Raw genomic sequence first — 13,716 nt, 5'->3', positions numbered from 1 at the left:
ACTAAGCAACCATTATAATCTTACAGCACAGGCTAGAGACTAAATAGATTAGTAGCAGCAGAAAAAGATGTCTTAATTATAAATAAATACAACTGGTTTTACTCGGTGCCTAAGTTCAGCATGAGCTCTGCCATAGATATGGATCAGTGCCTTCTAAATGGCTGACAGTAAAAATTGACATAAATGGGAAAGAACTGAGGGAGAATACTGGAAAAGTTTAAAAAATAGTTGCCCCAGACAAATTCCAACAGTATCACAGTAAGGGACTAGACTACACTGGGTGTTTGGAAGCGGTGAAAACATAATGGGAGAGTGAGTGCAAATCTCTTCTTTCATTTAAATGCAAGTTCTACAGATGCTGCCAAATGTTATAAGGTGGGGGGGACCTCTTCCAGAATCTCTCAAGAGGGCTAGGAATGACCAAGGCAGGATGGGGGTCAAGCTCATATTGGAGATTCCAATACAAAAGGTGTTCAGGAAACACTGAATTGATGAAACATTTCCAACTCCCCAAATGACAGATTGTTTGCATTTCCATGACCTTGTTTGCATCTTCTAGGAAAGCTAATCCTCTCATCCTCCCTGCAGGTCCCTGTCCTTGGTGACTCATCGCAGTTTCATATGTAGCTAAGGATCAAGGACAACATGGCATCAAGGCTACTTGCAACTAAGGAGTGCAAGAGCTGCATAAACCAAGACTGGCTTGGATTTCCAGGGGTCTAGTTTCTGAGTGTTCACAGTCTGTATTCCTCTTAGCACAGGGAAGAGGGGAAATAATTTTGTTTTAGAAGAGGACAGTTTCTCAGGAAACAACAAGCAGTTATTCTCAGGAAGCAACCTACGATGCTTCCACATAGTTTAATTTGCAGCTCCCAAAGAGCATTCACTTACATATGAACATATGAAGCTGCCTTATGTTGAATCAGACCCTAGGTCCATCAAAGTCAGTATTGTCTTCTCAGACTGGCAGTGGCTCTCCAGGGTCTCAAGCTGAGGTTTTTCACACCTATTTGCCTGGACCCTTTTTAGTTGGAGATGCCGGAGATTGAACCTGGGACCTTCTGCTTACCAAGCAGATGCTCTACCACTGAGCCACAGTCCCTCCTTCCAAGGCTTTCCTCCTGCTTTGCTCTATTATTCCTAAAACTCACTTTGCTGTCATTTTTCCTGAAAGTCAAAGCAGAGTTACACACAGTGTGCACAGTGTGTATTTTTGGAGGGGAAAACTTTCACATCAGCACTGCTTTATTGTCACACAGAAAGCACAGAGAACACCTCTCTGTGTGCAGGTATGCCCTTCTGCATTTGCAACAACAGTGACTGCACAATGCAGAAATGTCAACATGCAGAAGCAGTTTTGGTTCTACCAGCATCAAGACAGCTGTACTTGGTCTTTCTGTATTAATAACGGTGGCTCCAACAGTACGATGCTTCCCTTTCATACACACATGCACAACACACCTCCATGCCAGTCCTCTCAAAATGAAAAATATAACAGAAGGTGAGCAGATGTGCTTATGGAGAGATTGTGACTCAAAAGTGGAACAGATGCTTTGCACATGGGACATCCTAGGTTCATTTTCTGGCTTTGCTAGTTAAAAGGATCTCACCAGCTGTGGGGCTATGCAAAACTGCTTTCTAGGACTGTGGAGGGTTGCTGCCAGTCACCAGAATTTGGGAGGAGACTGGACACAAAAACACTAGATTCAGTGTTCCCCCTTAATCTGAAAAATGTAGGTGAGAATAGTGTCAGTACTGGGGTGGTAGACCTCTTGACAAAAACATGAATTAATAGGCTTGTTAGAGCTGGTCTCAGGTCATAAGAGTTAATATTTTCTCTTGCTGTTCTGGTTTATTCTGAGTCAGAGGTGCTTACAATTTAGTCAGCCATAAGAATTAATTAGATATTTTTGCCCCAAGGAAGAAAAATCTACTTTCTAGCCCATAGCAGCCTACAACAGTTTTACATACTAAAAATGCAAATCAAAGTGATCTACTAGACAATATTAGGGTGGACAGACCAAGAGTTTGTCACAGGTAGTTTTGATTAATCAGTGCCCTGAGCTTGGTTTGTGCGTGTGTGTATCTTGTCACTTTTTATGCCCAATTTGCATTTTTAGTCTGTAAAACTTGTTTCCGAAGCATAATGTTATGGCTGGAGGGATGCTGTTCCAGAAAGAAAAATTCTTAAGCAAATTGAGGAAATTTTGTGAGGAAAATCTATACTTGTGGCACTATCTGCAGGGCAGCTGTGGGCTAGAAAGTGGATATTTCTTCCTTGGGGCAAAAGTATCAAATTAATTCTTATGACCAACTAAGTTGTATGCATCACTGATACATAATTGGTTTCAAACAATTTTATTAGTAACATATGGTAATATAATCAATTTCTTACATCATTAGTAACTACTTTTTCCTCTATCCCATATATTACTTTCTAACCACCCCTCCCCTTGTTACTTGACCCCCGCCGGTGTACTATACTTAAAATGTTAGTATTAAATGTACCCTTAATTAATAAGAACCAAAATTCATATCCTCCTCCCTCTTATACTTAGTCATTATCAAAAATTGTCCAGTGTCCTTTTATTTTCCACTCTTTTTCTACGTATCTTCTGAACTTTTTCCACTCCTTCTTAAATACTTCTAGATCATAGTCTCTTAAGGTTCTTGTTAACTTGCCCATTTCACTCCATGTAATAACTTTTACAATCCAATCCCATTTCTCTGGTATTCTTTCTTGCTTCCACAACTGCACATACAGTGTCCTAGCAGCTGAGAGCAAGTACCAGATTAAAGTCCTATCTTCTTTTAGAAATTTTTCCATTTGTAATCCCAACAGAAAAGTCTCTGCAACTTTGTTAAATTCATATCCCAAGATCTTAGAAATCTCTTGTTGAATCATCTGCCAATACTTTTTTGCTCTTTCACAAGTCCACCACATACGGTAGAAAGAACCTTCATGTTTTTTACATTTCCAACATCTGTCTGGCATCTTATTATTCATCTTTGCCAACTACATCACTGATACATAATAAACCAGAACAGCAAGAGGAAATATTCACTCTTATGACCTGAGACTAGCCCCAGCAAGCCTATTAATCACTTTTTTATACCTCATTCTTTCTCCAACACATTCAGAACAGTGTATATGGTATTATTTTATTCTTACATCAACTGTGTGAGGTAGATTAGGTTAGGACAAGAGATAGCAACTGGTCCAAGGTCACCTAGTGAGCTTCAGGGCTGGCCAGAGACTTGAAGCCAGGTCTCTGTGGCCCATATCTGGCATAGGGTTGCCAGTCTCCAGGTGGGACCTGAAGATCTCCCACTTTTACAACTGATCTCCAGTTGACAGAGATCAGTTCCTTTGGAGAAAGTGGCTGCTTTGAAAGGTGGACTCGATGGCATTGTATCATGCTGAGGTTTCTCCCCACCCCAAACCCCACCTTCTCCCCACCCCAAACCCCACCTTCTCCCCACCCCAAACCCCACCTTCTCCTGGATCCACCCCCAAAGTCTCCAGGTATATTCCAACCCAGACCTGGCAATCCTATCTCCAGCACAGCAAACTGATACAATTCTGTACTCCAATCCAGGAACACCGACTTCCCCCCCCCCCCCCCCAATTTCTGTCTGCTATACAATGATTAAAATGTCAAGAGTGGAGGACAAGAAGAGGTATCAAACCTATGCTGAGTACCATTGGTCTCAGCTAAAGATTGACACAGGGGATACATTTTACCTGGGCTCTTAGCTTAGCCTTTAATAGCAAAATATGAAGCAGCAAACCTGCATATTGTGAGCCTCCCTGAGCCTGCTTTGGTGGGGAGGGCGAGATATAAATCCAAATAAGTAAATATGTGCTGAGCTGAGAAATTATTGTGACTCATCTTGAACAGGCAGCTGTGATTCTGTGAGGTTGGATCCAACTATTTTATTCCATCAGCATTTGTACAGTGCTTTGTGTTCGTGCAAAAATATATTGCACAGGCAGAGGAAAATGCAAGCACTGACAGAACAAAAACGTGGGTTATACAAATCCCATACTTGCAAACCAGAGCACTACAAATTCCCATTGTCACTTAAGGTGATCTAAACCCAGGACTTTTTTGTAGAAAAAGCCCAGCAGGAACTTATTTGCATATTAGGCCAAAACCTCTGACATCACCAGTGTTTTGCACAGGGCTTTTAATAGAAAAAGCCCAGCAGGAACTCATTTGCATATTAGGCAACACCTCTTGATGCCAAGCCAGCCAGAACTGTGTTCCTGCTCAAAAAAAGTCCTGTATCCCTAACCCTCGTTTAATTCTGAGATGGTCTGCTGAGGATCAGGTGACACTAACCAGCCAGGTGGATTTGGCTCAGGGATTGCTAACTCTTGGTTTAGGATGAAAATCTAAATATGATTTAACATAACTAGTAAAAGGCACTGACAGGAGTGTGCCCCTGGCAGTGTGATGCCTCTGAATGTGGAGTAAATTGTGCTAGTATGAATTTATGGAATTAGCATAGTGAATTCACTGCTGCAAGAGATGGTGTGATGGTTAAATGGAACTTCTGTGTTTTCAAGAAATTGCTGCAGCACAGCAAAGGAGGAGGTGTTGCCTCCTTGCAGGCATTCCAGGGGCTTCTGTCTGACCATGGTGGAAACAGAACATTCTTAAAACTCAGTTTGCTTCCCTTCAAAGAATACATGAATCATATTCTGGAAAAATATAGTTTTTATTTTTAAAGGGAATAGATCTGATTGGCTTCCAAAAGAAAGAAAGAAAGAGGGAGAGAGCATGCTATGTGCTTTTTTTTAGTAGTATCAGTGGTCCTTAGGAAATCAGTTTTGGGGTTTTTTTGCTAAGTCATAGCTGACTTATGGGTTTTTAAAGGCAAGAGATGTTCAGAGGTGGTTTGCTGTTGCCTACCTCTGCGTAGTGACCCTGGTATAACTTGGTGGTCTCCCATCCATATACTAGCCAGGGCTGACCCCCTGCTTAGCTTCCGAAATCTGACGAGATTGGTTTTGAGAGGGCAACTGGCAAAGGGTAGAAAATGTTCATTATTACTCATGTCAAGTGTACTTTCAGTGTTTGATAAATTAAAAGATAAGCTCACTCCTTAGTTGTAAGCAATGTATTCCAGTTTATGTAGTGGGTGTGGATCATGACTTCTGAAACAAAAGCTTATCTTTTTTGAGGGAAAGCCAGTACTAGAGTGTCAAAATGTGACAAGAAGGGAACATTAAATTGGGTTTTAAAAAATACACTGCACTTTATAACAAGTGCTTAGCGGCAAGGAAATAATAGATAATTGGAGTGATAACACTGTTTACCTCAATTGTAATACCTAGTTTCAGCTCAGTGAAAACAGAGGAAAGGAAGGGAAATAAATATACCTCCAGAGACATTTAAATTAGAGGAAAAGTAGCTGCAATTGGATCTGTTGACTCTTTAAACTTCAATAAACAGTAGCTTGGGGGTGTGTATGTGTGACTTAGACTGGGGCCATTGTACTGGACAAGAGGGGTGGCTATAGTTAAATCTTCTCTTAGCTTTTTGCTGTTGGGCAAATGCCACCTCCAAGAGCTGACTGACAGGAGGGGGAGGGCCTTGGGGAAAGGGAGAACTAATTCCTTTTGCCTGCTGTTTACAGAAGTTTAAAGAGAGGGAGAATCCCAAGATAGAACTCCCAACATCTGAATTAGTTTAGCCCAGTAAATCCTGCTAGCTGAAACGACCCTGATTGTTTGGATTCCTGTTGTCTTGACCTCAGAACCTTCTCTGAGATCACAGATACAGGCCAGTCAGGGCAGAGGCATCCCAGTGTCTTACTGAAAACATGACTGCTTATAATGTGCTGTTTTGGGTTAACTTTCTGGATCAGAAATGCTTTCAACTTTTTAATGTCTGTAAAAAGGAGCACAAAACCTAACAGAACAAGCATGCTTTTTGTTCACAAGAGAAAAATTTTTAAGGTTGAATCAGTTTATTATTCTGCTGATTTATAAATAGTGAGTTGGATCCAATCAGGTTTTTTCTAATAAAAGAAGAAGAAGAAGAAGAAGAAGAAGAAGAAGAAGAAGAAGAAGAAGAAGAAGAAGAAGAAGAAGAAGAAGAAGAAGAAGAAGAAGAAGAAGAAGAAGAAGAAGAAGAAGAAGAAGATATTGGATTTATATCCCGCCCTCCACTCCGAAGAGTCTCAGAGCGGCTCACAATCTCCTTTACCTTCCTCCCCCACAACAGACACCCTGTGAGGTGGGTGGGGCTGGAGAGGGCTCTCACAGCAGCTGCCCTTTCAAGGACAACCTCTGTCAAAGCTATGGCTGACCCAAGGAAAGGGTCCCCTGCATCCACCAAAAAGGCTGTGTTGGGGATCACAGACCTGCATGGACAAAAGCCATGTTGAATGAGAGTTGTAATAAGAGGGCGAATTGGCCAAGGCCAAGTGAAGAAGTTGGCCAGATCTAACCCTGTATCTGTTTCCCAGCAAATATGTTTGCATATGTCATGTCATCTATTAATTTCTTCTAGTATGTCAAGAATGCTGTCTCCAAAATACACTTGTATAAACCATGGAGGCAATGGATATTTGTAATACAAAACAGTATGCATTTGTGGAAATTGTTAAAAAACCAGCTAATTTTATATCATCATTTGCATTAGTATTATCAAAAATAATAACATTGGTATTGAATATGATTGTGGAGCCTATTGTTTATTTTCCCTCACAACAAAAAAAAGTGCTTCCAGGAAGCATTACCAGTCAAACAAACCCACACTTATGTGATAATGATCAGCATTTGTTTAGTGGGAGCACCAAAGATTTTCAGTGTTACACTTACGTAATTAATTCTAAGAGGGTAGCTGTGGTAGTCTGTTGTAGTAGCAACAAAAGTCTAAACTCTTCATGGAAGCTTAAGTTTTTGTGCACCTTAAAAGTATCAAACTCCAAATAAATTGGATTTAACAGGCCCTGACCTGGATGGCCCAGGCAAGCCCAATCTCGGAAGCTAAACAGGGTTGACTCTGGCAAGTACTTGGATGTGAGACCTCCTCAGAATATCAAAAGCTGGGAGGGCAGGGGCAGGCTTTCTTTAGCCACCTCTCTGAATATCCTCCATGCCTCAGTCGCCAGAGATCGCCATGACTTCCAGGTGCACACACCCATTCACATGCATACACACATATGCACATAAAATACAAAAAAAATGATTTGACAGTACAAAACACATTGAATTTACTTTTGTGCAAATAAAGGTGAAACTGAAGTTTAAGCCAGGGATCCCCATGCATGTTGAACCTCTGGACTTTTGAAATGTTCAGAATACTTGATAGGCACTGTAACAACGTGGCTGCCATAATGGCAAGAGTCACAGAATGTTGAATTAGCTCCATAAAATCTTGGAGGTTCTATGCCAATCATCTCCCTTTGAGAAATGTAGCTGCTTAGAGACACAAAAGTGATGCCTCCTGGGGGTCTTAGCCAGGGATTTTTTTGTAGAAAAAACACAGCAGGAACTTATTTGCATATTAGGCCACACCCCTGATGCCAAGCCAGCCAGAACTGCATTCCTGCTCAAAAAAAGGCCTGGCTTGTCTGTTACTTCCTAAAGATAAATTGCATGCTTTGAAAACTGGCAGTCCCATTCCAATGATCTCTTAACTGCATCCAAATGGCAACTGGCTTTCTGAGGGTTAATGCCCTAGAGATCTCCTAATGTCTCCCTCTCTGGGTCTGGATTAGAAGGCTGAGGCCAGCTACATGGACAACCAGACATTTGTTTCTGTAGTGATTTATTCCCCTTTTGGAGGGCAAGCTTTGTGGGGGGGGGGAATCAATCCCCAAATGTCAATAAAGGTGAGTGATTCATTAAAGACATCTGTTTATGATGGTTTAGGGTGAGGGCAAAGGGCTGCTGCTAATCTGGTGACTGGTCAAGGAAACAAGGATAGTAACATGTCATACAAAGATTTATCTTTGTGTGAGATATTACCCATTAAGAGGTCCATGATTTGGATACACAACTAAGGGGGCTACCTTAGTATGTACATATAATTAATTTATCTTTGCAAATTCTCTATTGTTAGCCAAAGGATTAGGCTAGGATGAAAATGGCAGATCTGCTGAAGAGGATTTAGATCTCTAATCCCCACTTATCTTTGCAAGGCCAGGTGTGAGCAGCTCCAGCTTCCGGTCCTTCAAAGTAAAGGCAGATGTCCTAATTTCCATCAAGGGGATTTTCGTCCTTTTTACAGGTACAATAATCTGCCTCCTGACCTTCTGTCCCTTTCCTCCTGAAGCTCACGAGGTCAGAGATGGGGCTTGAAATTCAGAACTGACTGAAAGACTCAGAGGGCTCTTCTCAGTTATGCCATGAACTTTCCCTTCAAACTTTTGTAAAACTATTTGGTTTTCTGGTCCTCAGGGCACCTGACTGCAGTAGAAGTACGTACTTAAAACCACAATTTGCCACAAAATGGCACTTTCAGATTGGTTTGCCTGAGGGCTGGATCAGTTTACTCAGTTTAAAAGGTGTCTGCTAGCAATAAGAAGCAAGCATATATCCACATGCTTTTGATTACCATCTTCTAGTTAGTATTAGTATTATTAAGTTCCCCCACTTAAAGTGGCCTGCTTGGCATCTATTGCAGTCCACTCCTCCTTTATAATGGCTCAGGGAAAGGTTGTGGCTCAGTGGTAGAGCATCTGCTTGGTATGCAGAAGATCCCAGGTTCAATCCCTGGCATTTTCAGCTAGAGGATCACATGATGTGATATGAAAGACCTGCCTAGAGAGCCATTGCAAGTCTGATTAAACAGTACTGACCTTGATGGACCAATGGCCCAATTAAATATAAGGCAGTTTCAGGTGCATGTTCACCTTGTAGAATGGCCTCTCTGAGGAGGTGAGAGGGAAGCCATCTTTTAAGGACACCTAGAGAGAACCATAGAATCATAGAGTTGGAAGGGGCCATACAGGCCATCTAGTCCAACTGCCTGCTCAATGCAGGATCAGCCTAGAAGATCCCTGACAAGTGTTTGTCCAGCTGCTGCTTAAGGACTGCCACTGAGAGGGAGCTCAACACCCCGCATCCCCCATAGCTGATTCCTAGATACAAGTCTAATAACATCTTAGGACCAACAAGATTTTGGGTGTATAAGCTTTCAATAATCAAATTCCACTTTATCAAAGCTTTAACTCTCAAAACCTCATACCCTGAAATCCTTGTTAGTCTCTAAGTTGCTCCTAGACCAGGAGGTGGCCAAACTTGCTTAATGTAAGAGTCACACAGAATAAACAGATGTTTGAAGGAAGGTTATATGCCTATATTTGCCAATAAAGTCTTGTGACTTGAACTGGAAGGAAGGCAGGAAGGCAAATAGATGGAGGGGAGGGGAAGGGAAGGGGAGCTGAAAAGAGAGCAACTTTAAATGTATTCTCCAAGCTACTTTAAAGGGATTTCTCCAAGCCAACCGATGGGCAATGGGGGCTTTGAGAGCCACCAATAGCGTGAAAGAGCCACAGTTTGGCCACCCCTGCCCTAGACTAATATCTAGCTACTCTACTGCAGACCAACACTCTGGAACTTTTGAGTAGGTGCTGCAAGGCTGTTTTAGTTTCTGAGAGCTTTAAGCTGCAACCATTTCTTTGGAGAGAGGGAATTAATTTGAGTTTCTTGTATTTTGTACTGTTTTAAATTTTGGAACAGTGTACTGCCTTTAGTCACAAGAGAAAAGTGGGGTATAGACATTTCAGCCTTCTCTTATCAGATTTCAGAAGCTGTGGGTTGGACCTGGATAGTATTTGGATGGGAGACCTGGAAGGAAGTCTAGGGTGGCTATACAGAAGCAGGCAATGGTAAAACACCTCGGAATGTCTTTTGCCTTAAAAACCCTGCAAGGTTGCCATAAATTGGCTGCGATGGTACTTTACACGCACAAGAGATATTTTAATAAACACATTCTTAATTTGTGACTGATTCTAGCATGGCAACACTCCGACAAACTGCTCCTGTATATTCCTGCCTGGGAATTAAGATTGAAGGGAGATGTCCTCCCGGCTGTCTCATCAATTAGATGCTTGTTTGGTGGATACATGAGAGAGGGCCTTTTCTGTGGAAACCACCTCAGGGAGGTGTTCCTTGGCCCCCTCATTGTCAATCTTCTGGAAGCAGTTGAAGACAAGTTTTATGTAGGGTAGCATATTGATTGCTTCAACTTTCATAATTGGCAATTCTAATTATTTTTTAAAAATCTGACTTTTATTGGTTTTATTATTGCAGTTTTTAATTGTGTTTGCATATTTATACTAAAGACCCTGAGTTCTGCACAAAATATAACAGCCCAGTTTACAAGATGTTTAAAATGTGCAGGTTAAAAATATACATTTTAAAAAGTGCACAGAATCAAAACATTCAGCATTAAAAGGCATACAGCCAAACCCATTTATTCTCTGCCAAAAGGCCTCTGGAATACAACTGCCTTGCAGTGAGCACAGGCAAACACTCTACTAGACCATTGGAGAGTACAGAACTCAGCTATTGCTGCAGGAGCAGTCAGTGCCCAGAGGAGGATAAGGCTGCCTAAGAACACAGCTAGCTCAGGTGAGCAGTATCAGTGAGATGTGGTTTGATAACCAGGAAGGCCCCAGGCCCTGTAATTTCTATGTTGTCAAGCATGCAGTCTGTCTGGAATATAGTTGACTCATCCTTACACATTAGCTAAAACCACCACTGGTGGTATTGGGGGATGTAGGGAGAGAGCTGTTAAGTGGTGTGATTTCTTTGCCTCTCTCCAGCAGATGTTTTATATGCAGCAATCAGCCGGTTCTTTTCCTGGCATAAAGCTGAACATTCTCACCTGTGAACGGCACTGGCTCGCCAGACTATTGGCAGAGGGGCAGGCGGGGAGGCGGCCCAAGAGTTGCGGGAAGGAAGCGGAGTGGGAGTCGCGGGGGAGAAGCTGGTAAGGCCGCCCAGGTCTTCTTTATTCCAAATTAAATCCCGCTGTTTCTAGCGGTGTCAGTGATTTCCTCTGTGACTCACTTTTTACATCTCGCACTTTAGGCAGTACCCGAAAAGGCAATCTGAATCGCTGAGCAGAGCACTCTTGCTGCTTTCTAGCCCCACTCAGTCTTCAGCGTTTCCGAAAAGGGGAGGATTCGAACAGGACATTTGCTTTGCGACGCAGCAAGGTCCGGATTCGGGAATGGGAAAGCCGCTTCTAGAAGGGAAAGGAAGCGGAAAATGTCCCGTGGTGTGCAATAAATGTATTGCAGCCTTCTCTTTCGAGAACTCTGAACTCGCTCCTTCGTTTTGGGAAGATTGCTCTAAAGCGCCTCCCCCCCCCCCCCCCTTGGCGATCTTTCTCACTCGGTGCCCGACGAGCCCGGCCAAGCCCATCTCGGCGCAACTGCTGCTTGGGGCGGGGCGCGGGGCAGCGTGCCACGACAAGTCCCCCCGTCCGAGCGCTCCTCCTCGCGCTCTTTCCCGGCTCTGGAGAGGCGGGAGGGGGGCCCGCGGTTTCCCCGGGGAATGTCCTCCCTCCCCTCCCAGCCACGTCACTCGGACCCCTCCCTGTATAACCCGCGGAGGGAAGCGGGAGGCGCGCTCTCTCTGCCCCCCTCCCTCCCTCCTCTCCTGCCCAGCGGCGCAAGAAAAGTTGGGAGGCAGCCGGCTGAGCCGGGGACCTGCTCCGCTCCGCTCTGTGCCTTCCTGGCGAGAGATGCTCAAGCGGCGGCGGGGCTTCTCGGTGGAGCCGCTGTGGAGCCACGGTGAGCCCCCCTCCCTCCCTCTCTCCCCGCAGCCGAGGGGTCTGGCTGGGTGGGGGCTCCTCGGGGCGGGGTCAAAGTGGCGGGAATGGGGGCCCCGTGAGTGACCTGCCGGGCGCGCAGCCTTCGCTCGGCGCTGGGGTGAAGCCTCCAGGCGGGATTGAGGCTCCAAGCGCGCTTTACCCTGCGGGGGGGGGGGGGGTGTTGCGCGAGGGCCCCTCTTGCCCCCTGCTACGTGCGCTTGGCCAGGTGTGAACGCTGCACAGAGAGGGGCAGGAGCGCGGCTCAGGCAGGGCTTCCTCCGGGGTGAGGGGTGGCGATGCCCGGTCCTGTAGAGCTTTCTGGCGCCTGATCCTGCCGGTTTGGTAGGGGAAAGCCTTTCTGAACGTTTTCTTACAACGCTTAAAGGTCTCATTTTTAAACGAGTTTTCTTCTTCTGGATGGGTATTCGTTTGTAATTGTTGTAAGCGGAGAGTGGTGGCGGGTGGGTGTCCTACCCTGCTTTCCAGGCTTTGGGTCAACAGAAGTTCTGGGGCTGCAATTTCTGGGAATTGCTAAAGTGGGAGTGATCAGAATTAGCAGGCATCTTTTTGAGGGGGGGGGGGGGAGATTTGGGTTGTCTTTTCTTTTTCGGTTTTAAACTTAGAATGTTTCTGTTATTGTAACCCAGCTTTGAACCACAACGATAGGTGAGATATAAATGTTTTAATAAATCATCAGGTTACAGTTCTGGGCACTTTATTTAAGAGTGGGCCCCACAGGACCAAGGAATAGTGCTGAAGATAGGTGCATTATTTTTTAATGTCCATGACTTGTGCGTTAATGTTTAGATCCTTTGTACTCCGCACACAGCTAAGCTAGCTTGAAAAAGGAGAAATGCAAAACATGTTTGGTGCCTTAAGAAAATGTCAGAAGCTCTGGTTGCTTTCTAAAACAATACTCTGCATTTTATAAGTGCTTTGAATGATGAAGGCACTGGGCCCCTGCTGTCTTTACAGTAGCCCTGCCAGGTAGGTTAGTTTAGCCAGAGTGGGGAGCTACAGTAGGGTGGCCTTGAGATGTGCTCTAAGGGGTAGCTGCCCTAAATTCTCAGCAGAGGAAAGTGAATAGGAATCTTCAAGGTTATATCTAATTCACTCTGCTACCATGCAACACAAGCTCACAACATTAACAGTGTTCACATGTGCATGCAGCTGTGAAAGGGGGGACACTTATTAGTATACATGGATGAAACTCCCACTAACTTCCTGCTTACAGTAACAAATCAGCAGGCGAATCACATTTGGCTGCCTGTTTATTTTTTAAGGATCACTTCTTAATTTAAGACAAAATAGATTTTGTTAACAAGGTGTCTTTTTCTGGGAAGAAAAGTTATAGATGACATAAAAATGGGGGTCAGATTTGGGACTGAAGCTCTTCTTCTAGTTCCAAGCTATCACATTACAGGATCCTCGTTTATTAGTGCCATTTTGAACTGAATTATAAGCAACCTGAATAGACCAGTTTGACCGGAGCTCATCACAGTTTAGGAACTAAGCTGGGCAGGTCATGGTCAGTGCTTGGATGGCAGACCACCAAGGAACAAAGGAATTGCTAACCACCTCTGCTTGTCTCTCTCCTTGAACACCCCCATGGTTGGGGTTGCCCTGAGTCAGTTGTGATGTGACGGCACATTCTTTTCTACCCATGGCCTTAGAAAATGTAATTCTGCTTAGAATGGCACTGTAAGCATATTGGGCTAGATTTTAGTCAGTCTTGATAGAAACAAATTAAAATTCTTGTTTGCTTTTGGGATTCTCTTGGTGATAGTGGGATCTTCCAGCAACCTACCTCTCAGGACTGTTGTTATAAGGATAGCATGGGATCATCCCCACATATGCTGCCCTGAGCATTTTGGAAGAAGGGTGGGATGCAGATGTGATTTGTTTTATTAAAAATAATTTCTGCTGTTTG

The 13,716-nt window shown here is 43.9% G+C and overlaps 1 protein-coding gene across 3 annotated transcripts in view; it reads left to right on the top strand.

Annotated features, from left to right (window-relative positions):
* The first annotated feature begins 10,945 nt into the window (after positions 1 to 10,945).
* The window catches only part of C12H8orf58 (chromosome 12 C8orf58 homolog), a 31,534-nt gene continuing 28,763 nt past the window's right edge, over positions 10,946 to 13,716 (top strand). The window contains exon 1 of one of the 3 annotated variants that reach the window (XM_060250824.1): positions 10,946 to 11,766. In XM_060250824.1, the coding sequence (XP_060106807.1) occupies positions 11,202 to 11,766 (565 nt within the window). In that variant the 5' untranslated portion in view covers positions 10,946 to 11,201. The remainder of the gene's footprint in view (positions 11,767 to 13,716) is intronic. The other 2 variants (XM_060250822.1, XM_060250823.1) reach the window with 2 other exon arrangements.

Source organism: Heteronotia binoei, chromosome 12 (genome assembly GCF_032191835.1).
Source record: "Heteronotia binoei isolate CCM8104 ecotype False Entrance Well chromosome 12, APGP_CSIRO_Hbin_v1, whole genome shotgun sequence".
NCBI lineage: Eukaryota > Metazoa > Chordata > Lepidosauria > Squamata > Gekkonidae > Heteronotia > Heteronotia binoei.
This window is presented reverse-complemented; position numbering and strand designations above follow the sequence as displayed.